Genomic DNA, 20,490 nt, shown 5'->3' with positions numbered 1-20,490 from the left:
AACATAGCATATTATAGATCTACTGCATAGAGAATTTCACAAGAATTCCAAAACGTCCACATTTGCTATTTTACGACTTTTCTATGAATTACTATGGATTTTCAAAGTTCCAGCATTTCTCCAAAACAAATAGGTCCTCAAAGTACTATTCATATGAGTCTATGACAGTGCAGACAACCCCCTGGATTTAGTCGAATTTACACCCTAGGTCCTTGGTCGCGAGGAAAACAGGGGACCTCGTCGGAGCTCCTTGTTTCGGCCGGCTGAGGCCTCGTCGGCGGCGATGGAGGGGTGGGGAAGCATCAGGGCACTGAGCCGCACTCGTAGGTGGCCACGGCACGGCCAAAGGTGGCCCGTGGCTTCCTGGCCACGTACACAGGTCGACGGCGACGGCGGCGGTCAGTGGTGGTGGCACTCCGGCGGTCTTCCACCTCGGCCGAGGAGCGCCGGTTGTAGAGGAGGAAGAGGCGGAGGCGGCGGTGGTGCTAGCTGAGTGTGGGAGCGCTTGGGTGAGCAAGAACTGCGGCGGCCATGGAGCTCCGAGAGCTCAGCCATGGCCATGGCCGGCATGCTCATGTCCTCGCGGTGGAGAGCGAAGGAAGGCACGAGGAAGTGGATGGAGACGTCCGCCAGCGACCCGTCTGTCCAAAACACGATGAGAAGAGGGCAGGGGCGCGTGGCATGGAGGTGGGACGTGCTGCCCTTGCATGGTTGCCACGGCGGCATTTTATCGAACACGTGTCGTGCAACGACATGGCTGGAGTGGGACGCGTATTTGGGCTTTGTCTGGGCCGAATTTGGACATAGACCAAAAATGAAGTTTGCCAAGCTCGGCCTGTTCTACATTTGTTATTTAAGGGTCACGGCCATTAGGGTTGTAGATCAGTAGATAATTACATGCCAATCTACGAGTGTCAATGAATTGATAATGATTAGAAAAAACTCAAAATTGATGACCAAACGAAGTCAAAATGGTGTCATATTTTGGCATGCTCTTGTCCACAATATGCACTCCAACCTTTATTTTGGGACCCAAGCAAGTTGTTTAGTAAAATTTGGAGAACGCGGAATGCCAACGTGATGAACTGCAAACCTAGACTGAAACTCTAAGTGCTGGAAATTACAGCAGAGTCAATTTTGTGGCTCAAATTTGACATGCTTAGAAGAAGATTAAGACTTGGCAACTTTAGCAAAGATTGTAGTATACAAACTATATTATAACTTTTCTTAAAAGATCTTATACTGTTTTGGCCTGGTTAGTAAGATACAAGGCTCCCAACAAGGGTACCCGAAACTGAGCACCTCAGGACTTAGCCAAAATTCTGGAGTTCCAAAACAGCACTGCATTAAATCTTGTCAGCTCAATTTGACTAGGTTAGCGACCAAACTAGCTCTTGAAAATTAAATAAAGTTTGTTCAACAGAATCTAAACTACAACTTTCATTTAAGGTCAAACCTCAGAACTAGTACAGGAGTTAAACTTTCACTTTGGTCAAAGCAGCAACTTGATAAAGCTTGAATTAAGGTTTTAGGCCAATTGAAGCATTTTCTAGGCACAAGTTCAACATGTACTCTTCATGACTTTTGTTGTAGAGTTCATCTAGAGTCATTTGGGAAAGGTTGCAAGGATTGGTTGATGACCTATGGTTCTATTCACTTAATGAGGTCATTCCAACAAGCATGTAACTTATCATTTCATGTGACCTTTTGATTCCAAACTACATGAAACTTTTTGAGTGCTCACTATAGGCAGTGGTGGATGTGGGACACATGAGAGATGTTCCATTAATGTCACCCAAGCATGCACTTTGAAAAGGCCTATATGTAAGCAAGGGTGCATTCTCCAAGTTTAACTTGAGGCTCACTTTCATGGATTGACTTTAACATGATCATCACCACTTATCATGACATGTTTGAGCTCAAAAGCTAAGGTCTAACTCGTGGCAAACACCTGCGGTGTTACAACACCGACAGGTCGGGCTTCCTCCGATCTACACCTCCACTCCATCTCTCTCAATCTAGTAGAACTAGTCTACTCACATTAGATGCTAAGCCCTAAGTCTATTTAGAGGAGAGGTTATCCTTCGAGGGCTCCTCTCAACTCTATGATGAACTTGTTCTCCTCCAGGGGTCAGGGGTCTGCTTATATAGTCCCCTCAGGTGAACGTGGGCCGTCGGATCAAACCGACATTGATTGAACGGTTATCCTTGATCTTTTAGGTCGGTGGAGCGTGATCCGCGAAGTTGGACGGGATCGGACACAACTCCAGGGCGGGCGCCATACCCCCGGGCCCGATCGCCTTCCCGTTCGTTCCCGTGGCTTCTGAAGTCTTCTAGATAGTAGAAAATTGCGCGGTGCGTTAATATCTCTATGTAATCCCGACATGTGGGCCTTTCTTCCCTATTTCCTGATAACCCCCTCCAGAAACAGCTAAACAACAAAACTCGTGGAATTCTGTCAAATGAAACCCTCATTCTAGGTGTTGTTTGTATATTGGTCCTTTCCCTTGTTTATTTGATAATTAAAATTGATACTTAAGAACCGTCAACAATGACATTGTCTAATTCAATACATTATTTTAGAATATGAGCTGATGATCCAAAACTTATGAGTAACTTGGCATCATTACTAGCCGCCTCTATAGTGCCTTCTTCTCTGTTTTGATGCCTTGATGCTCCAAGTTCTTGATCAAATGATGCTAGACATGTTTCTGAGGCCTTTTTTAAACCTTTCCCTCTCCTCACCTCTCCTTCCTCTCTGCTCCTTCTATCTCTCTTCTATTTTCTACTCTCATCCTCTCTCCAACACTACTGCACTAGTCTACTACTAGTGCTAGCTGCTGCTCTACTCTAGTATTCTACTAGTACTACACTACTGTTGGGGCTTGCTGTAATCCTACTACTACTGCTGTTGTGCCCAACTCTACTACTACCCTCTCTATGACAGTTTTATAAATTGTGCTCCTCTATACTACTACTCTTCTCCTCTCCTACTACTTCTATGATTTTTCTTCTCTCCTTTGTTTTGCCGATGATGAGATTGTCTAAGTCCATTCATTATATGGAATATGAGCTGATGATCAAGAACTTGTGAGGAACTTGGCATCATTACCAGCGGCCCCTATATGACCTCATCTTCTCTATTACGATGCCTTTATGCTCCAAATTCATGATCAAATGATGATTGACATGGTACTGAGGCCTTCTCTGTTTTGATGACTTCTTCTCTATTTTGATGCCTTGATGCTCCAAGTTCATGATCAAATGATGGTAGACATGTTTCTGAGGCCTTTTTTAAACACTACTACTACTACTACTATAGCACTGCTCCTGCTACTACTACTAAAGCACTACTGCTACTACTAAAGCACTGCTGCTCTCTCTGGTCCTCTCTTCAACCTACTACTACTACTACTAAAGCACTGCTGCTCTCTCTTCTCCTCTCTTCAACCTACTACTACTACTACTACTACTACTACTACTACTACTACTACTACTACTACTACTACTACTACTACTACTACTACTACTACTAAAGCACTGCTACTCTCTCTTCACCTCTCTTCAACCTACTACTACTACTACTACTACTACTACTACTACTACTACTACTACTACTACTACTACTACTACTACTACTACTACTACTACTACTACTACTACTACTACTACTACTACTACTACTACTACTACTAAAGCACTGCTGCTACTACTACTACTAAAGCGCTGCTGCTGCTGCTGCTACTACTACTACTACTACTACTACTACTACTACTACTACTACTACTACTAAAGCACACTTTATTCCTTTCATCTGTTAAAACAAATCATGAAATGACACGGACAACAAGCAATGCAGCCCGATCCAACGAACATGAAGAGCCCGATCCAATGAAAGTCCTGAGGATCCACACCCATGTGAACCTAGACGAAAGCCAACGACGGATGCGTTAGACAAGGACTTTGACACAAACGAGGAGGTAGGGATATGAAAGTCACTTAGTAAATCATAAATTTTGGTAACGATATGGCTGTGTTACCTCTACTAACACTTTGACCTGTTTTTTATATAGGTCCCTCCTAAACCTCCAAAAAGACCACGTCGGCGTCCGACACGTTTCGCCGGACATGACGGGGCAAGGGAAAGGAGGGCAGAGGCAACAGACACAAAGACTACCATTGTGGCCTCTGCTCCGCAACCTGAATGCACAACCTCGGCCTTGACTACCAAAGTGAAAAGGAACGGAGGGGTCAGAAAGCCAAACCACTATCCAAATGCAAAAATGATTTATGTGATTGACGAGGTTGGGGAAGAAGGGCAGATCCTTAAGCCAAAGGAGTTCCAATCAAAATTCCGCAATGCAATTGGGGCCCTAGTCAGAGACAAGTTGAACCCATCAATCCATAATTGGCACGACTATCTAGAGGACATAAAGGATGACCTATGGAAAAATCGTCTGTTGGTCAATTTTAATTTTAGGATTCCGGTTGAGAAGCTATCCCTAGTAAGACGACGTGCTATGAAGATGATGGGAGAATCCTTCCGACGTTGGAGGAATGAGCTGAACACCGAGTACATCAAAAAGGGGTTAACTCCGTACCATAAGTATGGACACATAACTCCTGCTATTTGGGCGTTGCTTGTGGCTGAGAAGACTGCTCCAGAATCTTTGGCCTTAAGTGAAAAGAACATCTTGCAGGCGAAGAAGAACATCCACCACCCTCATCTAGGCCCCGGTGGCTACGAGGGCAAGGAAGAGATGTTTAGATAGATGGAAGAGGAGGCCGTAGCTGCTGGGAATACAAAAGTAATGAAACTGAAGCCACGCACCAAGCGTTGGGTCTTTGCAAGGAATCTTGAAGAATCAGGCAGCAGTCTGAAATTTGCCAAGCCAGAGACCGAGGAGGCAGTGTCAAGGATAATGAAATATTCTAAAGACATCGAGAAGGGCTCATTCACTCCTTCTAGAGAGAAGGACGAGCTTAGCCTTGGCTTGGGAAACCCCAAGCACACAGGTTGTGTCAGAGGGGTTAGGGAAACATAAGACTTGGAAGGAAGGATTTCAAGATGATGTGGAGATGTACAAGAAACATGGTAGAAACCGGGAGGAGAGTCTTGCCAACCTAGTGAAGACCCTAGTTGCCAAGGAACTATAGGAGCAAGGACTGTCTACTGAGCGACGGTCACAAATGGAGCCGCCTAGGGATTTGGTTCTAGTTGGTAGCCCTCCAAATGTTCAAAGCAGCCAAGGTTCCATTGCAACCTCCGCCTCAGTCGATCACATATGGGTGCCAACTCGTTGCATCCTGTTGATTCCCATCGGTAGGGGACAGGAGATGGCTGAGGTGGCAACGGGTCTGGCACATCCTCCAATTCTAGGCAACATCTGGCACCATAAACCGGTCCCGGCCGACTATAGTAAGGTTGAGGTGCATACCGTGAATCCCGAGTACGCGAAGCATAAGATTGAACACCCAACTAGCGAGGGGATTCGTGAGCTTGGACTACTCATGAAATAGTTCATCCTCTGGTACAATAAGGATATTGTGTTGAATGTTTCCTCGCCAACTCCAAGTGATGTACACCTGGAGAGAGTCCAACTTGAGGATGGAGAGGTGTATTCACCGTCTCATGAGGACCACTTGATGCATGAGAGGGCACCGGCTTCTCCAACTGCTGGCGAGCAAGGGGTCGAGCCAGGGCATGATGAGACGCCACATGAGCCTCAAATAGGTGAACCTTCTGTAGCTCGTGTGGAGCCAGAGCATGAGACGCCACATGTGCCTCATAGCCCGCAACCTTCTACAGCTCGTGCCAAGCCAAAGCGTGACGAGACACCACATGTGCCTCATAGCCCACAACCTTCTACAGCTCGTGCCGAGTCAGAGCATGATGAGACACCACATGTGCCTCCTAAGCCACAACCTTCTCCAGCTCGCCATGAGCAAGGCCATGATGAGATGGCACATACTTTTCAACAAGCACCGCCGACACATGAAGAACTACTCCCTCTAGTATGTGAAGCTCGTGAAAAGATCCCCATCATGATAAGGTCGACAGGGTCAACATCTTTTGTGGATATGAACGTCTCGGGTATGTACAAGTGGTATGCTCATGACCAGTTCAAGCCTGAGAACCAAGGCCCGAACAAATTTGCCTACAGGATGCCTACTGACACCTCAGACTACACAACGATAACGAAGTATCCAGATGTTGAAACCATCAAGTGGTCAAAGGATTGCCCAAAAGAATATGTAAGAGGCAAACGTTTCCTACCAAACCGGATCTTGTGTAAGATGCCATATGGAATGAGAAGGTTCCATGATTGGTACTACTTGCATGTTTTTTGTACAGAACTGAATGTGTTGGAAGCAGTAATACCTGCTCACACATTTGGAGGCCCTGCTTCGGGTATTGCCTTTGACTTCAGCGACATCCAATCATGCTTTCACCTTAGTTCAATGTCGATGAATCTGATTCGCACTTGGTGCCTGTAAGTCCTCTTCCTCTTGATATGAACTGAAAGTAACCTAGTTGGATTTTGCTAAAACTAACTTACATCATGATTTTTAGAATGCAAGCACACTTTATGAAATCTACACGCTCAACGAAAGCCGGGTATGTAGACCCTATGCCTATAGCACATATAAATTTTAATTACCCATCGAGATGGGAATTGGATGCGCCACAGCTAGCTGCTGGAGGGACGTTAGCGGAGAAAGAAAAGATCCGTGCGGCCAAAATAAAAGAAGAGTCTCTTAAGATTGCGGCATAGATTGCCGTATGTTTAAAGAATCTCCAACACTTCGAAACAATATGGATTCCATACCACTTCAAGTAAGTTCGATTAACTGTATACTTAACGATTGTTCGATATATCTTATTTTGATGCAAAGGTACTTATGTGTTTATTTAAAATTGTTGTAGCAATCACTAGATAGTCATAGGCGTCGATGTCGGGATGAACATGGCATGGATTTGTGATTCTGCAGATTTTGACCCTCACACATATAAAGACTTCATGTCAATTCTCATTACGTAAGCAAATTAGTAATCCTAGTAACCTTATATGATTCACTTTAATATCGACTTCTGCATACTATAAGTCACATCGATTCTCATTCAAACAGGGCATTCAGGGCCTATGTCAAGAATCACAAAGGAAGGCATGATCCAGGTCTGAGGAGCCACTTGCGTTTGAAATCTCTATGTTCGGTAAGTGTGACTTAGTTTGGCATAAAATTACGAATTTTTTCAGTACTTATACTTGACATCTCCATTAGCAAATTGAATTAAAGTTTCCCAAGCAAAGGCCAGGGAGTCTGCATTGTGGATACTATGTATGTGCTTTCATCAGTAACACAAAAGGCTACAGGAGACACCCTGAATTGGTAAGTTTAAATCTCTTAGTGGGTTGTAGTATGAAAACATAGTATTTCTCACTTAGCTTTGCAATCTCTTCTTTACACTAGACCTAAACTTGTCTTTTACGATCTTGTAGTGGAAAGAAGAAAAAGGACTAAAAAGGGATGTCTACAGGGATGATGACCTCTTAGAGATTGTCGGTGACCTTTGCAACTTTATAATAGACCATGTTGTTTATTACAAAGGTGATTACCATAACCTACTTTCCGACTTAGGTAGCAATCCTCTTTACCAGCACCTCCGTCAGTGGGATAGGCTATGTCTAGGTCGTTGATACATGTGAACTTGTTGGAATGGACTGTGATCGATTTGTATTAGCACTTGAAAAATTTCGGACTCTTTTGGATGGATTTGTAATGGACTTGGAAACATTTTGGACTTGAAATGTGTTGGACTATAAATATGGTGTTGTGTATATGTATGGATCTATATGTTGTGAATCTGTGATGTTGAGAATCTGATTATTGTAATTTTTATTTTTTCTGAAAAATAACTGTAGAGGCGGTTTTAGATTGAGCCGCCCTTGCAAATGCAGACAATAGGGGCGGCTGAGACACAAGCCGCCCTTACTAATGCTCACTATAAGGGCGGCTGGAAGCACCAGCCGCTCTTACAGTGGTCACTAGTAAGGGCGGTTGTTGTTTCCAACCGCCCTTATGTAAGAGCGTTTGCATAAGGGCGGCTGGCCCAGTCGCCCTTACAGAGCTTATTTAGCCGCCTCTGCTATACCTGACTGTAGTAGTGCTAGTCGATTAGTCTAAATATATTTTTTATTTAATAGGACCAGCTCACATTCACATCATCTCGTTTTTATCCACTCAAAAGGCAACAACCGTGCGCTACAGTACATGATGGCAGGCTTGGGAGCCGTGCCTTTCCTGCTGACCCTCGGCGCTGCATATTGCGCCAAGCAACTTGTCTTCTGTGATTTCTCTCTTATCCATGTAACATTTACTGATATGTTTTAATTATAATAAGTTGATGCATCCCGCCTGATTCGTTAGAAAACAGAGACGTGGAATTGAGGGCACGAATTTAGGCTCCGTGTCCGTGACAATGCTGAACCGACAGGATCGTCTTCTCCCGTCGTTGTTTCGGCAACACGAAGGATTTTAGCGTCGCTGCTGACGGGATTTTAGCCCCCGAGTGGAGAGGATTGGTTTGGCCGTTTGGGTAGTGACTGATCCTGCTAAAAATTCTCACACCTTAAACTCCCCCGCTTGCGTGGTCACACACAGACACCTTAATTTGAGCCCTTCCGGTGCCTAGAAACAAGCTCCGCCTCTCACGTGTAACCGCGGAATGGCCTGTTTCGTCCTCTACACCCTGCACATATAGCTCGCCATTTTTAAGCTGTGTGAGACCTGAGGTTGTCTCAGCTAGATTGCTATAGATCGCATCAGGAAGCATAGCGCCGGCCGGTCGCGAGAAACAAAGCTGACAACGACGATATGATGCCGCAGCTGCGTAGCCTCGTCGCGCTGCTCCTAGTGGCCACGGCAGTCGCCGCCGTCGTGGCCGTCGCCGCAGCCGGTGGTGGGTTTGTCGTCACCGGCCGCATCTACTGCGACAACTGCCGCGCCGGGTTCGAGACCAACATCTCCCACGCCATCCAAGGTCCATGCACGCTGATCGATCTGGCGCCTGCATTTGTTCACCCCATGCATGCATGCATGCCATTTGCTATGTACGCGTAATAATGTGTGTGTATATATATGCAGGCGCGACGGTGGAGATGGAGTGCCGTCACTTCGAGTCGCAGCAGATTCACGACAAGGCACAGGCGACGACGGACGCCGGCGGGTGGTACAAGATGGAGATCGCCGGCGACCACCAGGACGAGATCTGCGACGTGAGGCTGCTCAAGAGCCCCGAGGCGGACTGCGCCGAGATCGAGGTCAACCGCGACAGGTGCCGCGTCCCACTCACCGGCAACGACGGCATCAAGCAGAGCGGCGTCCGATACGCCAACCCCATCGCCTTCTTCCGCAAGGATCCGCTCCCCAACTGCGGCGAGCTCCTCCGAGCTTACGACCTCTATAACGAGACGTCTGAGAATTCCTAGACATCCATCATCAGTTTTCCTTCTTTTTTTTCTTTTTTTTTTAAATGGTGGTTTCCTCTTCCATCCATATAGCACATTTAATTTGTTCCATTGATGCATGGATGTTATATTAATTAGCAGACAGCTTTCCTAAAAATAAAATAATAAGTTCCATCTCGCATTATTTTAGTAGCTGCTTATCTTTTTTTTTTCACGTTTCCTAGGTGTCAGGCGCCTGAATGTTTAGGGTGCGTCCGTTATTCTTCAGTCCATGCAGCATCAATACAAATAGATTGTGACCAATGGATGTTAATCTAGTGGCTGCTAATTGTAGCCTCAAAATAAGTTAGATTTCTAGCACCTGAAATATCCTTTTTTTTGCATTGTGTGTGTATTCATACTTGTTTATATATATATATATATATATATATATATATATATATATATATATATATATATAAACGCGTTTCTTTTACACGCGCGTGTAATTACTCTCATCTATGTATCTCTAGGTTTAAGGTGTATATGACCGGACGAAATGTATATAGACAAAGTATATGATCATACTAGACCATCTAGAGTGATATGTATGTTAAGTATGCATACATACATAGAGTATATGGTTATACTTATTGTATATAATATAGTAGTGGCATTTTAGTAATATATTTAAAATATAAGTTTTTTTGAAAAAATTTCGCGTGGTAAGATCTAGAGTATCTTAATATGAGTATATAAACATACTCAAACTGATAAACAAGTATGAATACATACACAATGTAGTTTATTGAAGATGAGAGTAACTACACGTACGTGTACAAAGGAATTTCCATATATATATATATATATATATATGGTTGGTATATTGGGAGCCCAGGGCTACAAATAGCTATTGGAAGCCCCAGCCAGCCATCCCACCTAACCCACTACGGAGCTGACATGCGCGCAGGTGGTGGACCCCTTGGGGACCCAACCAATCGAACGCATAAAGTCATAAGTCAGAGTGCGCAGAAAATTTTTTATTCCGACAATGTATAAAATCTAGTGGTTGCATAAATTAAAATCAATTCGTTACCACATAGAAACTTTTCTGCGAGTTAGTCGTTCCACCTAACTGCACCTGATACGTACTGACACAAGCTGACACATGCAGTCATGTATGCATCCATTCTAATCTCGTCCATTTTTTCTTAGTAATTCCTCAATGAAGCTTTCGATTCAAAAACAGTTTTCACCATTAAACTCCTGATATTTTTGTGCATGATTCAAGATCCATTGTGAATATTTTTTTGAAAAAAATTAAAATTCATAAATTTTAAATTTGAATCATAGCACATAATGGTCGATTGGATGCGTAGAATCAAGTATCAAGATGCGTAAAAACGTTTTTACGTCGAAGTTGCATAGAAATTAGTTGTTGGGTGAATAAAATATAATTTTGTTATCGCATAAAAACTTCTCTGCGAGATAGATATTCCATGAAACAACCGTAATTGCCTCCACCAATATCATGCTCCTCACTATAGGGTGTATAACTAACATAGAAACAATTCATAAAACATAGAGACTGGACGTGTATAAAATCTAGTAGTTGTATAAAATCTAGAAAGGTTTGAATGCATAAAATCCTATGCCAGGCTATCCAGAAAGGTTTTTATCGCGACAATGCATAAAATCTAGTAGTTGTATAAATTAAAATCAATTCGTTACTGCATAAAAATATTTCTGTAATCTAGACATTACACCTGACAACAACTGACATAGACTGACACATACTGACACTTGTCTGCATGCGTGCGTCCACTCTAATCTTTTCCGTTTTTTCACGACAATTTCTCAAAGAAACATCCGATTCAAAAATGGTTTTCACCATTGAACTCCTAATATTTTTGTGCACGATTCAAGATCCATTGTGACTTTATTTTTGAAAAAATAAAATTCATAATTTTGTGCACTATGAGACAAAGTTTTATGCATCCGTCTATGAATAGATCCTGTGATTGAGAAACATAGAAACGACCTTGTGTTTTTCAAAATTTGAAATTTGAATCATGACACGTAATGACTGATTTAGTATATAAAATCACTGGTCAAAAAAATGTAGAAAAGTTTTTGGCACCAATGTTGAATAGAAATTAGTGATTGGATGAATACAAATTTTGTTACCACATAGAAACATCTCCACATAGAGACGATCTTGTCTTCTTGAAAATTTGAAATTTGAATCCTGGCACATGATGACTGAGTAGGTGCATAGAATCAATACTCAAGATACGCATAAAAGTTTTTAGTGCTATGTTGCATATAAATTAGTAGTTGAATGAATAAAAATTAATTTTGTTACTGCATAAAAACCTCTTCACGAGATGAACATTCCACCTAACACAACCATGATTGTCTGTAACAACATCATGCTTTGTGCTACAGGAGCCTATTACAACCAACACCATCACTACCCATACCCACACCATTCTTTGCACCAGGATATGTTTATTTAATAGAGCAACAATGTATAGAAACCTTACACCATACTTCCCTCTAGGGGAATGAAACATACAAAACACTACACACTAGATGTGGAATAATGTTCCTAGCTCACAACATGCATAGACAATAAGTCAATCAAAATATTGAAACCCAGCAGAGGTTACATAGAAACCAATAGTTTCACTTATGTCATCCAAACATATAAATACAACATATGAAAAACTAACTTTTTATATTAACCCATCAACTGTATTGAATATCACACTACACCACCGTCACAAGCCAAGGAAGTTGCGGACGTCGCAAGCCATGTCCTATGATGTCCGAGCCACCATTGACCTCACACCAAAAAGAGGAATCCTTTCGATCATCCTACACCATAACAAAGGCATAGAAACATGTTTGAGCAGGCGTAGAAACCCTTACGGTGGTAAAGAAACATGATTTAGTACGTGCGAAAACCTTATAGCTGCAAGAAACACAAATAAACATATCTTAGCAGGCATAAAATAATGTAAAACACCCAATAAACCCTACCCGTGGGAGATTATTTTATCAAAAATCATGACAGCCCCAAACCAAACCTGAATAGTAAACAATACAAATTTTTTTTCTAGTCAGATAATGTGCTCCAATAATGCATAGAAATGTGGTTCGATAATGTATAAAAATGTGCTCAAATAATACATAGATTTTTTTCAACAATGTATAAAAAGAAGCATGAATAACTAATGATCATTAGTTGTCTATTATTTTTAGAAATCAATATCGACCATCATAAATAAATATTTTATTTAATCAGATTGCCAAATCATAATTTAGTATGCATAGAAACTTATGTATGCAAGCTCAAAAATAATGTCTCTAAATGGATGCATCAAATTACATAGAAAACCATGTTTACTAGAGATGTGGGGAGGGCACCATTGCTGGATGCAGGATGGGGACCACGGTCACTGAGGAAGAGGCGCCGCTGCCATTGCCGGAGATGTTGGGGAAGGGGCCAGGGGCTCGGCGCTCATGGCCTGGGTGGGCTTGAAGCCACGACACTGCCACATCACAATTGAAAACGTGTGTGAAACATAGAAATTTATCAAATAAGCATAGAAAATAAACATGAGCCATGGAGCGCAAAAACTTTTAGGCACCAAGCATAAAATTTCCAACAACATCCATCACCAAACTTATCAAGCATAGAAAGCTCGATCTAGAATACCTCCAACTAAGAACATCCATCACACATGAAGCATAGAAATTAACATGGAGGCGAGGAGCATACAAACATCGATCATACCACCGCTAGCCAAGGAGCGCCACTTCAGTCCGCAACAACGCGTTGTGGGCGTCGTGGCCTTGGACCACCAACTCGTCGGCTTCTTCACCATTTTGTCCAGCCACATTGCGCCTCCTATAACCCTCCACTCGACCCGATACCGTCGCTTGGTGGATCCCACCAACGCCCTGCGCCGCACTGCCGCTTGGCCAAGAGCAACTGTAGCTAAAATCACATCACATATGAACTGAATGCATAAAAACCTAACTCATCAAGCATAAAACAAAAAAAAAGATTTTAATTTCATAGCAGACCATTAATGCAAGTATATAAACTTACATTGATGCAACTACTACTAATTTGAAGATGCAAGCATATAAAATAATTGGGACGAAAATAAAAATATTTGATCACAAGGGCTATGATATAGCTAAATTATGAAGTAGAAATCATATACCTCAGTGAATAGAAACCATTCTTTCTCCGTGCACATGGGGTGGGACGCTGACCACCGGGATGCAAGACGGCGCCGCCAGGTGGGAGGGAAAGGGCGCCGCTGGGTGGGAGGGAAATGGCGCCCGTTGCCAGATGAGGGAGACGCTGCCGCTTGGTCAAGCAACTCCAACTAAAATCATATCACACACATTAACTAAATGCATAAAAAACTAACTCATCAAGCATAGAACAAAAAAACAATATTTTAATCTCATAGAATAGCCACAAGAAAGATGTTTTAGAATGCAGGAGCTTGATAGATCACCCAGGTTCGGGTCCATAAGCAGTGACAATCGCCCTATGAAGACTCGCTTTCGCTACGGCTCCGGTGGGTTCCATTCCAATAATCACGTTATGGCTAACCAAATTAGAATGCATAAAAACCAGGAATAATTTTTAATACATATTAATCAACAAGCAAATTGGGCTGCAGGAGCGTGCAAAAGATCAAAATTGAGCCACAATTTTTTTATACAGATTAATTGACGTACAATCTACTAGTATCTCCAAATCCAAAAAAAGAGAGGAGCCCAAGAGCAAGCCTAGAAGGCTAGAATGCTCCCAATAAATTACTAAGTAGTGCGTAGAAACATGATACAAATTTTTATTCTAAGGTCCGTTAATGTGTTCTGATAATGCATAGAAATATGGTTTGATAATGTATAGAAATGCTGTAATAATATATAGAATTTTTTAAACAATGTATAAAAAGAAGCATGAATAACTGGTGATACGCAGTGACCATTGGTGCAAAACGGTGGCCTCTTGGTCTGGACGCAACGCCTTGCTGCAGCTTGCAATTGAAAGAAAAATATTTTTTTAATAAGCCTGCTATTCACTCCATTGCTGCAAAACTGTTCAAGAGGCATATAGTGAAACAAAATGAAAAAAACTTCACGGCACCTGCTATCCACTCGATCTTGACAAACTTCATGGCAATGAGCACCTGCACCTCCTGTAGGTTCACGACAACAGAGAACTGGACTCGTGCAGCACTGCAAACGCATGGAGGGGATGGGGCTCGCCCAACCAATCAGGGAGGTGAGGGGCCTTGTCCCTGCTGGATCTGCAAGTGGAGGGGCCCGTCATGGCCAGTTAGGGAGGTGAGGGGAGAAGGACGCACCGAGATCAGATACGGGAATAGACGCTGTCGCCACTGCGAGTTAGGCAGCACCGCCATGGGTCGGAGAAGGGGAGGGCACGCTGCTGCGGGTTGGGGAAAGGAAGGGCGCCGCGGCCATGGTCGGGAGGAGAACGGGCCGTGCGCATGGAGCCTCCTGCCGCGAAGCTTCGCCGGAGGAGGGATGCCGCTGACAGAGGTGCCGCTGTGGAGAGGTGGGCGAGCACATTAGGATCTCGCTGCTCTCGTGCTGTGAGAGAACTGAGAGGAGAAAAAAACGAGATTCAAATAAATTTGAAACACGATGCTTTACTTATCTGGGCCTTGTTTAGTTCCAAAATTTTTGGCAAAATGAGCACTGTAGCAATTTCGTTTGTATTTGACAAATATTGTCCAATCATGGACTAACTAGGCTCAAAAGATTCGTCTCGTCAATTCCGACCAAACTGTGCAATTAGTTTTTATTTTTATCTATATTTAATACTTCATGCATACGTCTAAAGATTCGATGTGACGGGAAATCTGAAAAATTTTGCAAAATTTTTAGGGAACTAAACAAGGCCCTGGTTGAGCTGAACCACATGGTCAGGTTTGGGCTAGGGCCAGGACCACCGACCATGAATGAGGACAGGTTAGTGGTTCCTGGTTGGGTGGAACCAGATACCTGCAGTTTGGGGCTGGGGCTTTCTCTAGTTACTGGAAGCCCTATGCTTCCAATATCATACCTCTATATATATATATATATATATATATATATATATATATAGAGCCGTTGCTGGTTGTTCTGTTCTATGATATTTTGATTTCCTTTCTGATAAAAGGAAAAGTTTTATTTCAATCTCGTTAAATTTATGCACTCAATTAATATTTATTACCAACCAAGTATATGATAAATGCACAACTACACAAATCTTAATGGAGGTGGATGTTTTTTACTGACGGAGGCGGGCAACGCAACCACCTACGTCCAAAGGTTATGGTTAATCAGATCTTAACGGAGATGGTTAGTTTGTCTGCCTCGGTAAATCAATTAATGGAGGAAGGCTCCTTACAACACTCGTCTCGGTTAATCGATAAAAAGTATTCTGAGCCCATTGGTGAGCTTGTTTCTGAGCCCACTAGCCAAATTCGGCAATGTAGGACATCGTCGTTGCCTCCACGCTAGCCTCCTCCTCGCCTCCATGGCTCCCGAAATCACGTCGCCATTCATCGGGGCTGCCCTCCACCACATCCGTTTGGGCTGCCATCTACCGAATCCACTTGTCGTGACCACTCTCTATATAGGTTCCATTGAATCTGGGCACGACCTCCTCCACACACCGGATCTAGACATGGTCGGCCTACTCTTTGCTGGATCCAACTGCGGCCGGCGAGATCCGCCCTCATACCACCATCGCGCCGTCATATCTCCTCTGGGTCACCAGAACTCCACTAGAGGTAGCTCGTGCACCGCCGGAGGAAGATCATGCACCACTAGAGGGAGGGGCGCCCACCATTCTTATCTTGCCGTGTGGGAGGAAGAGAGAGGAGACTGAGTGAGGAAACCAACTAGGAGTGTAGGAAGGTAGGGGCCACCTGCTAATGAGGGAGGATGACAGAGAGAGTGGTAGGGAATGAAGGGTCATGGTCGTGTACCTAGGAGAGTGAGGGAGGGAGACGAAAAGAGTGGGAGGGGGTTGAGATGGCGGACTAGAAGGAGAGTGAATAGTCCTTTCTAAAACTTAACACGTAGGCTAACCGACACAAATGCGGAATTAAAACCATTGGTCTAGCCAAGACTACACCCCTCTATCTAAGTTCTCTATCACCTTGTAAAAGATCCTAAACAAGCAAACAAGGTGCCACCTTAGTAAGAGCTTACCTAACAAATTATAGGAGCAAGGTCACACAAACCTATGCCACTAGTACTCCCTCCGTCCCCAAAAGAATCAATTCCTAGGATCCGTGCTAGTCAAACTTTTAAAGTTTGACTAACTTTATAGAAAAGAATAACAACACATATAATATAAAATACACATTATATGAAAATATATTCTATGATGAATCTAATAATACTAATTTCATACTATAAATCCTAGCATTTTTTTCTAGAAATTTGGTCAAAGTTTAAAAAGTTGGACTTAGGACAACTCTAGAAATTGACTCTTTCGTGGACGGAGGGAGTACTTTGCAACCCGGAGGAGCTTCTACACTAGTAAGCAAAAGCACAAAAGTTTCTAAGCTCACTAGCAATGCTCAATAACAACACAACTAATGCCAAATTAGACATCGCAATTTATTTAGCTACACAAACTAAGCAATGTGACTAACAAGGTTACACAAACCAAATTAGTCACGCAAGAGAACCTACTTCTAGCTACACAAGCAAGAAGATGACTAGCAATCTACACAACTAGTTACAAGAGCAACTACACAAGCACAAGTATATAAATGTAAATATAAGCTTGTGTTAGGGACTTGCAAACCATTGGGAAGAACAATATTGACCTATGTTAATTCTAAATTTTGGTGAGATAGAGAATTGCCTGTGAGCCCGCTTCGTGTAAAGGGGGAGACAACTGGATAGTTGATCGACTAAACAGAAGCATGGATGGAAATAGTCGATCAAAGGGATGTCAAATCAAGGCAAGATGTGAGAAGACGTGTCGGGTTTCATCACAAAGAAAGAGTTAGAGTCTGGATTACCTTTTTGGGTGGTCATGTAATATTAAGACATATGACTAGGTTCCCGGGCTATAAATATTAGAAACCCGATCCTTATAAGAATATACACAATCAATAAACAAACCCCTTTCGGCTTTGGCCACCATTCTTAGAAGTAGGAGTAAGAGTATATCTCGACAAGACCTTTGACAAATCGAGCTGCATCGGTTGATTTTGACCTTCGGTTTGCTTGTATGTATTGTCATGGTTCATATTTGGTTTATCACGGCTGCATCTTCCGAACTTGTGTTAAGCTTCATTTAGACTAGTTATCGACTTAGATCTTATTTGTAAGGCTGCATTGTTCTAATCTCTTATAAGGATAGATTTGAGTTAGTTATCGGCTCTATTAAATGGACAATTTAATAGATTCAATATGTTACCAATATTGTTTAAGGATTAATATTTTTTATTATAATAATATTCTGCCCAATCAAGATTCGACAGATTAGTTTGAGCTTTAAACTTAAATACTTGAAATAAATCTTGATAAACAACAATTCTTGAGTAAATATAAGATAACTAATCTGTTGATCTTGATTATTACATGTTGTGCGTTTGAGATATTTATCTAATCATGATTAATATGGTAACTAAAACCAAATTTGATTATGATAAACTAATAGATCTTGTTCGTGCTTTAGGACCCTGTATCGGCTAAATAGCCGATTTAGTTAACCTTCAACGAATAACGCATGTGTATGACCCTGATTATGGTATTAAATAAACTAGTAATTTGTATTGAGTTTATTGATGCCCGCTGACCTTTAGACCAGTTGAATATAAATTTAACATATTTATGAAAGTAACTCATTAGAACCACAGGTCTTTAGACCTGTTTTAATGAGCTATTGTTTATTTAATGAATAAGAGGATAAATACGCGTAAGCTATCTCTTGCATACAAATAGCGTATCAGCTAAATAGTCAATCCAGTTATTTTTACTTGTAAATTCAATTATTCGATCAAATCTATAAAGGTTCAATAGTCGAATAACAAATGTCATAATGCATTATTCCCACATTATCATTAGTAGCTGACTTTTTAGTTAATTTTCTTTGGTCAACGGCTTCTTTAAGCCATATATTTTTAGAACTGTTTGGCAAGAACCGGTAGGTTCGATAATTTGACATTTATCTTTCTTCCTTGTCCATTTAAGGTCAAATTGATTGGCACGCCACGGATTTAAATCACCAAGCTAAGCTCGTGCGTTGAGGCTCACGAGATCTAGAATTCTAGCTTCTAGACACCCTCTGAGAGCCACCAAGATTATTGTGCAAGAAGCAATTTTTTACACCAACACATCTTTTAGCACGCCCGGTGGGGCAACAATCAGCAACATAGAGAATGAAAATGTGCACAATGTTACTCTGGATGAGCTTCCTGATCAACTGAAAGAACTGGTTACTAGTGCTATGAGCTAGTATCAGGAGAAGTGTATGATTTCTTTCAACAAAAATAGGGATAAAGGTGATTCAGAAGACTTTATTTTCAAGGGTAATCATGAAAGGAGAACGTGATCCCAGTGTCCAGATCCAGCATAATACTATGTATGAGACTATTAGCAAAGTCATGGCATCAACCTTGGCTAATCATAATGAGATGTTTCTAAATGGTATCACTAATGCCATCAATGAAGCTTTTAGTCTAGATATACAGAACAGAGGTCCAACATACTCTATTCCTACTAGAAATAGATAGGCATTTGTTGGGCAAACATCAGGAGATCAGATATCTGGAGAACCTGTAGTTGGAAGTCATAGCTTCAATGGAGGTAACACTACTCAGGAGTCAGTGCAACAGCCGATAATAGACTATAACAATGGTCATTCGGCTGCAAAAATTGCTCCACAAAGCAGAAGACTTGCCAGGGATTTCAATGCTCCACTATATCAAGAAAGAGTAGCGCCTAGAGTAGTACCCCCTGGTTACCATTGTGTTTCTAAGCGTTACACTCTGAATGCTTATGAGAATCCTAGATATGAACCTAATCCTCAAAGAGTACAAAATAATGGTTATCTAGAACCAAACAATATGAACCAACAAGGAGCACAATTTCAAATAGATCAGCTGATGAATACAACAGTTTCATACATGAAACCATATTCAGCATGGTTTGATCAAGTGTTGTTACCATCAAGGTATAGACTGCCTGATTTCATCAAGTTCACAGGAATAGGCTCAACATTGACTATGGAGCATATTAGTTAGTCTTTTGCTCAACTTAGGGGAATTGCTAATGAACCTACATTTAAAGTGAGGTTCTTCCCTCTTTCTTTGTCTGGGCCAGCCTCATGGTTTGCATCTTTACCACATGATTCTATTGAAGGATGGGAAGATCTAGAAACCAAATTCCATCAGTACTTTGATACAGGAATTATGGAGAAAGGAATTACAGAATTAGTCGATGTGAGACAAGGAAACAACAAGTCTGCACTCCATTACCTTCAGAGGTTTAAAGAAGTCAGGAATCAATGCTACACTCTAACACTTTTAGAGGTTGAATTAGTTAGCATTGTAATTCGAGGGCTAATACCAGCTATTAAAGTGAAGATTGGATTTGACTGTCCTAATTTAGCTACTTTGGCCAGAAAATTGTCTAGCATGGAGGCACAGTTTAGATATGCACATTTCAATAAGCCTCAAAAGGTGGGTAGTGTCGGCTATGATTCTAATTCAGGTATGTTTGAAGAAATAGTCGATGACAGTGATGAAGAGGTTGAAAGTGATGAAATAGCTTCTATGGATTGGGTTTGGAAATATTTTGAGTATATTCCATGGGCCAAGAATAAATCTACAGAAGAAAAATGATAGAAATCCAACTTTGATATCACTAAAGCTAATAAAATCTTTGATTATCTGTTAGAGAAGGGGCAAATCAAGTTGACAGGGAATCACAGGATACCCTCAGCTGAAGAGCTTAAGAAGAAGAGGTACTGCAA

General features: G+C 42.0%; 1 protein-coding gene and 1 long non-coding RNA gene across 9 annotated transcripts; one reads left to right on the top strand and one right to left on the bottom strand.

The window, feature by feature from the left end:
* Positions 8,771-9,773, top strand: LOC8055766 (major pollen allergen Lol p 11). The gene is made up of 2 exons (XM_002440766.2): positions 8,771-9,043; positions 9,148-9,773. Exons 1-2 carry the CDS (start codon positions 8,878-8,880, stop codon positions 9,489-9,491), a joined length of 510 nt encoding a protein of 169 aa, XP_002440811.1. The 5' UTR covers positions 8,771-8,877; the 3' UTR covers positions 9,492-9,773.
* On the bottom strand, positions 11,941-15,130 carry LOC110430086. 8 transcript variants are annotated; one of them, XR_002447299.1, is made up of 6 exons: positions 14,629-15,130; positions 14,451-14,512; positions 13,688-13,855; positions 13,252-13,455; positions 12,882-13,006; positions 11,941-12,329 (listed from the first exon to the last, which is right to left on the bottom strand). It is a non-coding gene; the product is annotated as an uncharacterized LOC110430086 (long non-coding RNA). The 8 variants fall into 8 exon arrangements; XR_002447302.1 differs by having other exon boundaries at positions 14,451-14,518; positions 14,629-15,118; XR_002447301.1 differs by having other exon boundaries at positions 13,688-14,512; positions 14,629-14,720; positions 14,849-15,118.

This window comes from Sorghum bicolor, chromosome 9 (genome assembly GCF_000003195.3).
Source record: "Sorghum bicolor cultivar BTx623 chromosome 9, Sorghum_bicolor_NCBIv3, whole genome shotgun sequence".
NCBI classification, from domain to species: Eukaryota; Viridiplantae; Streptophyta; class Magnoliopsida; order Poales; family Poaceae; genus Sorghum; species Sorghum bicolor.
Note: the sequence above shows the minus strand (reverse complement) of the source record. Positions and strands in the feature narration are given on the sequence as shown.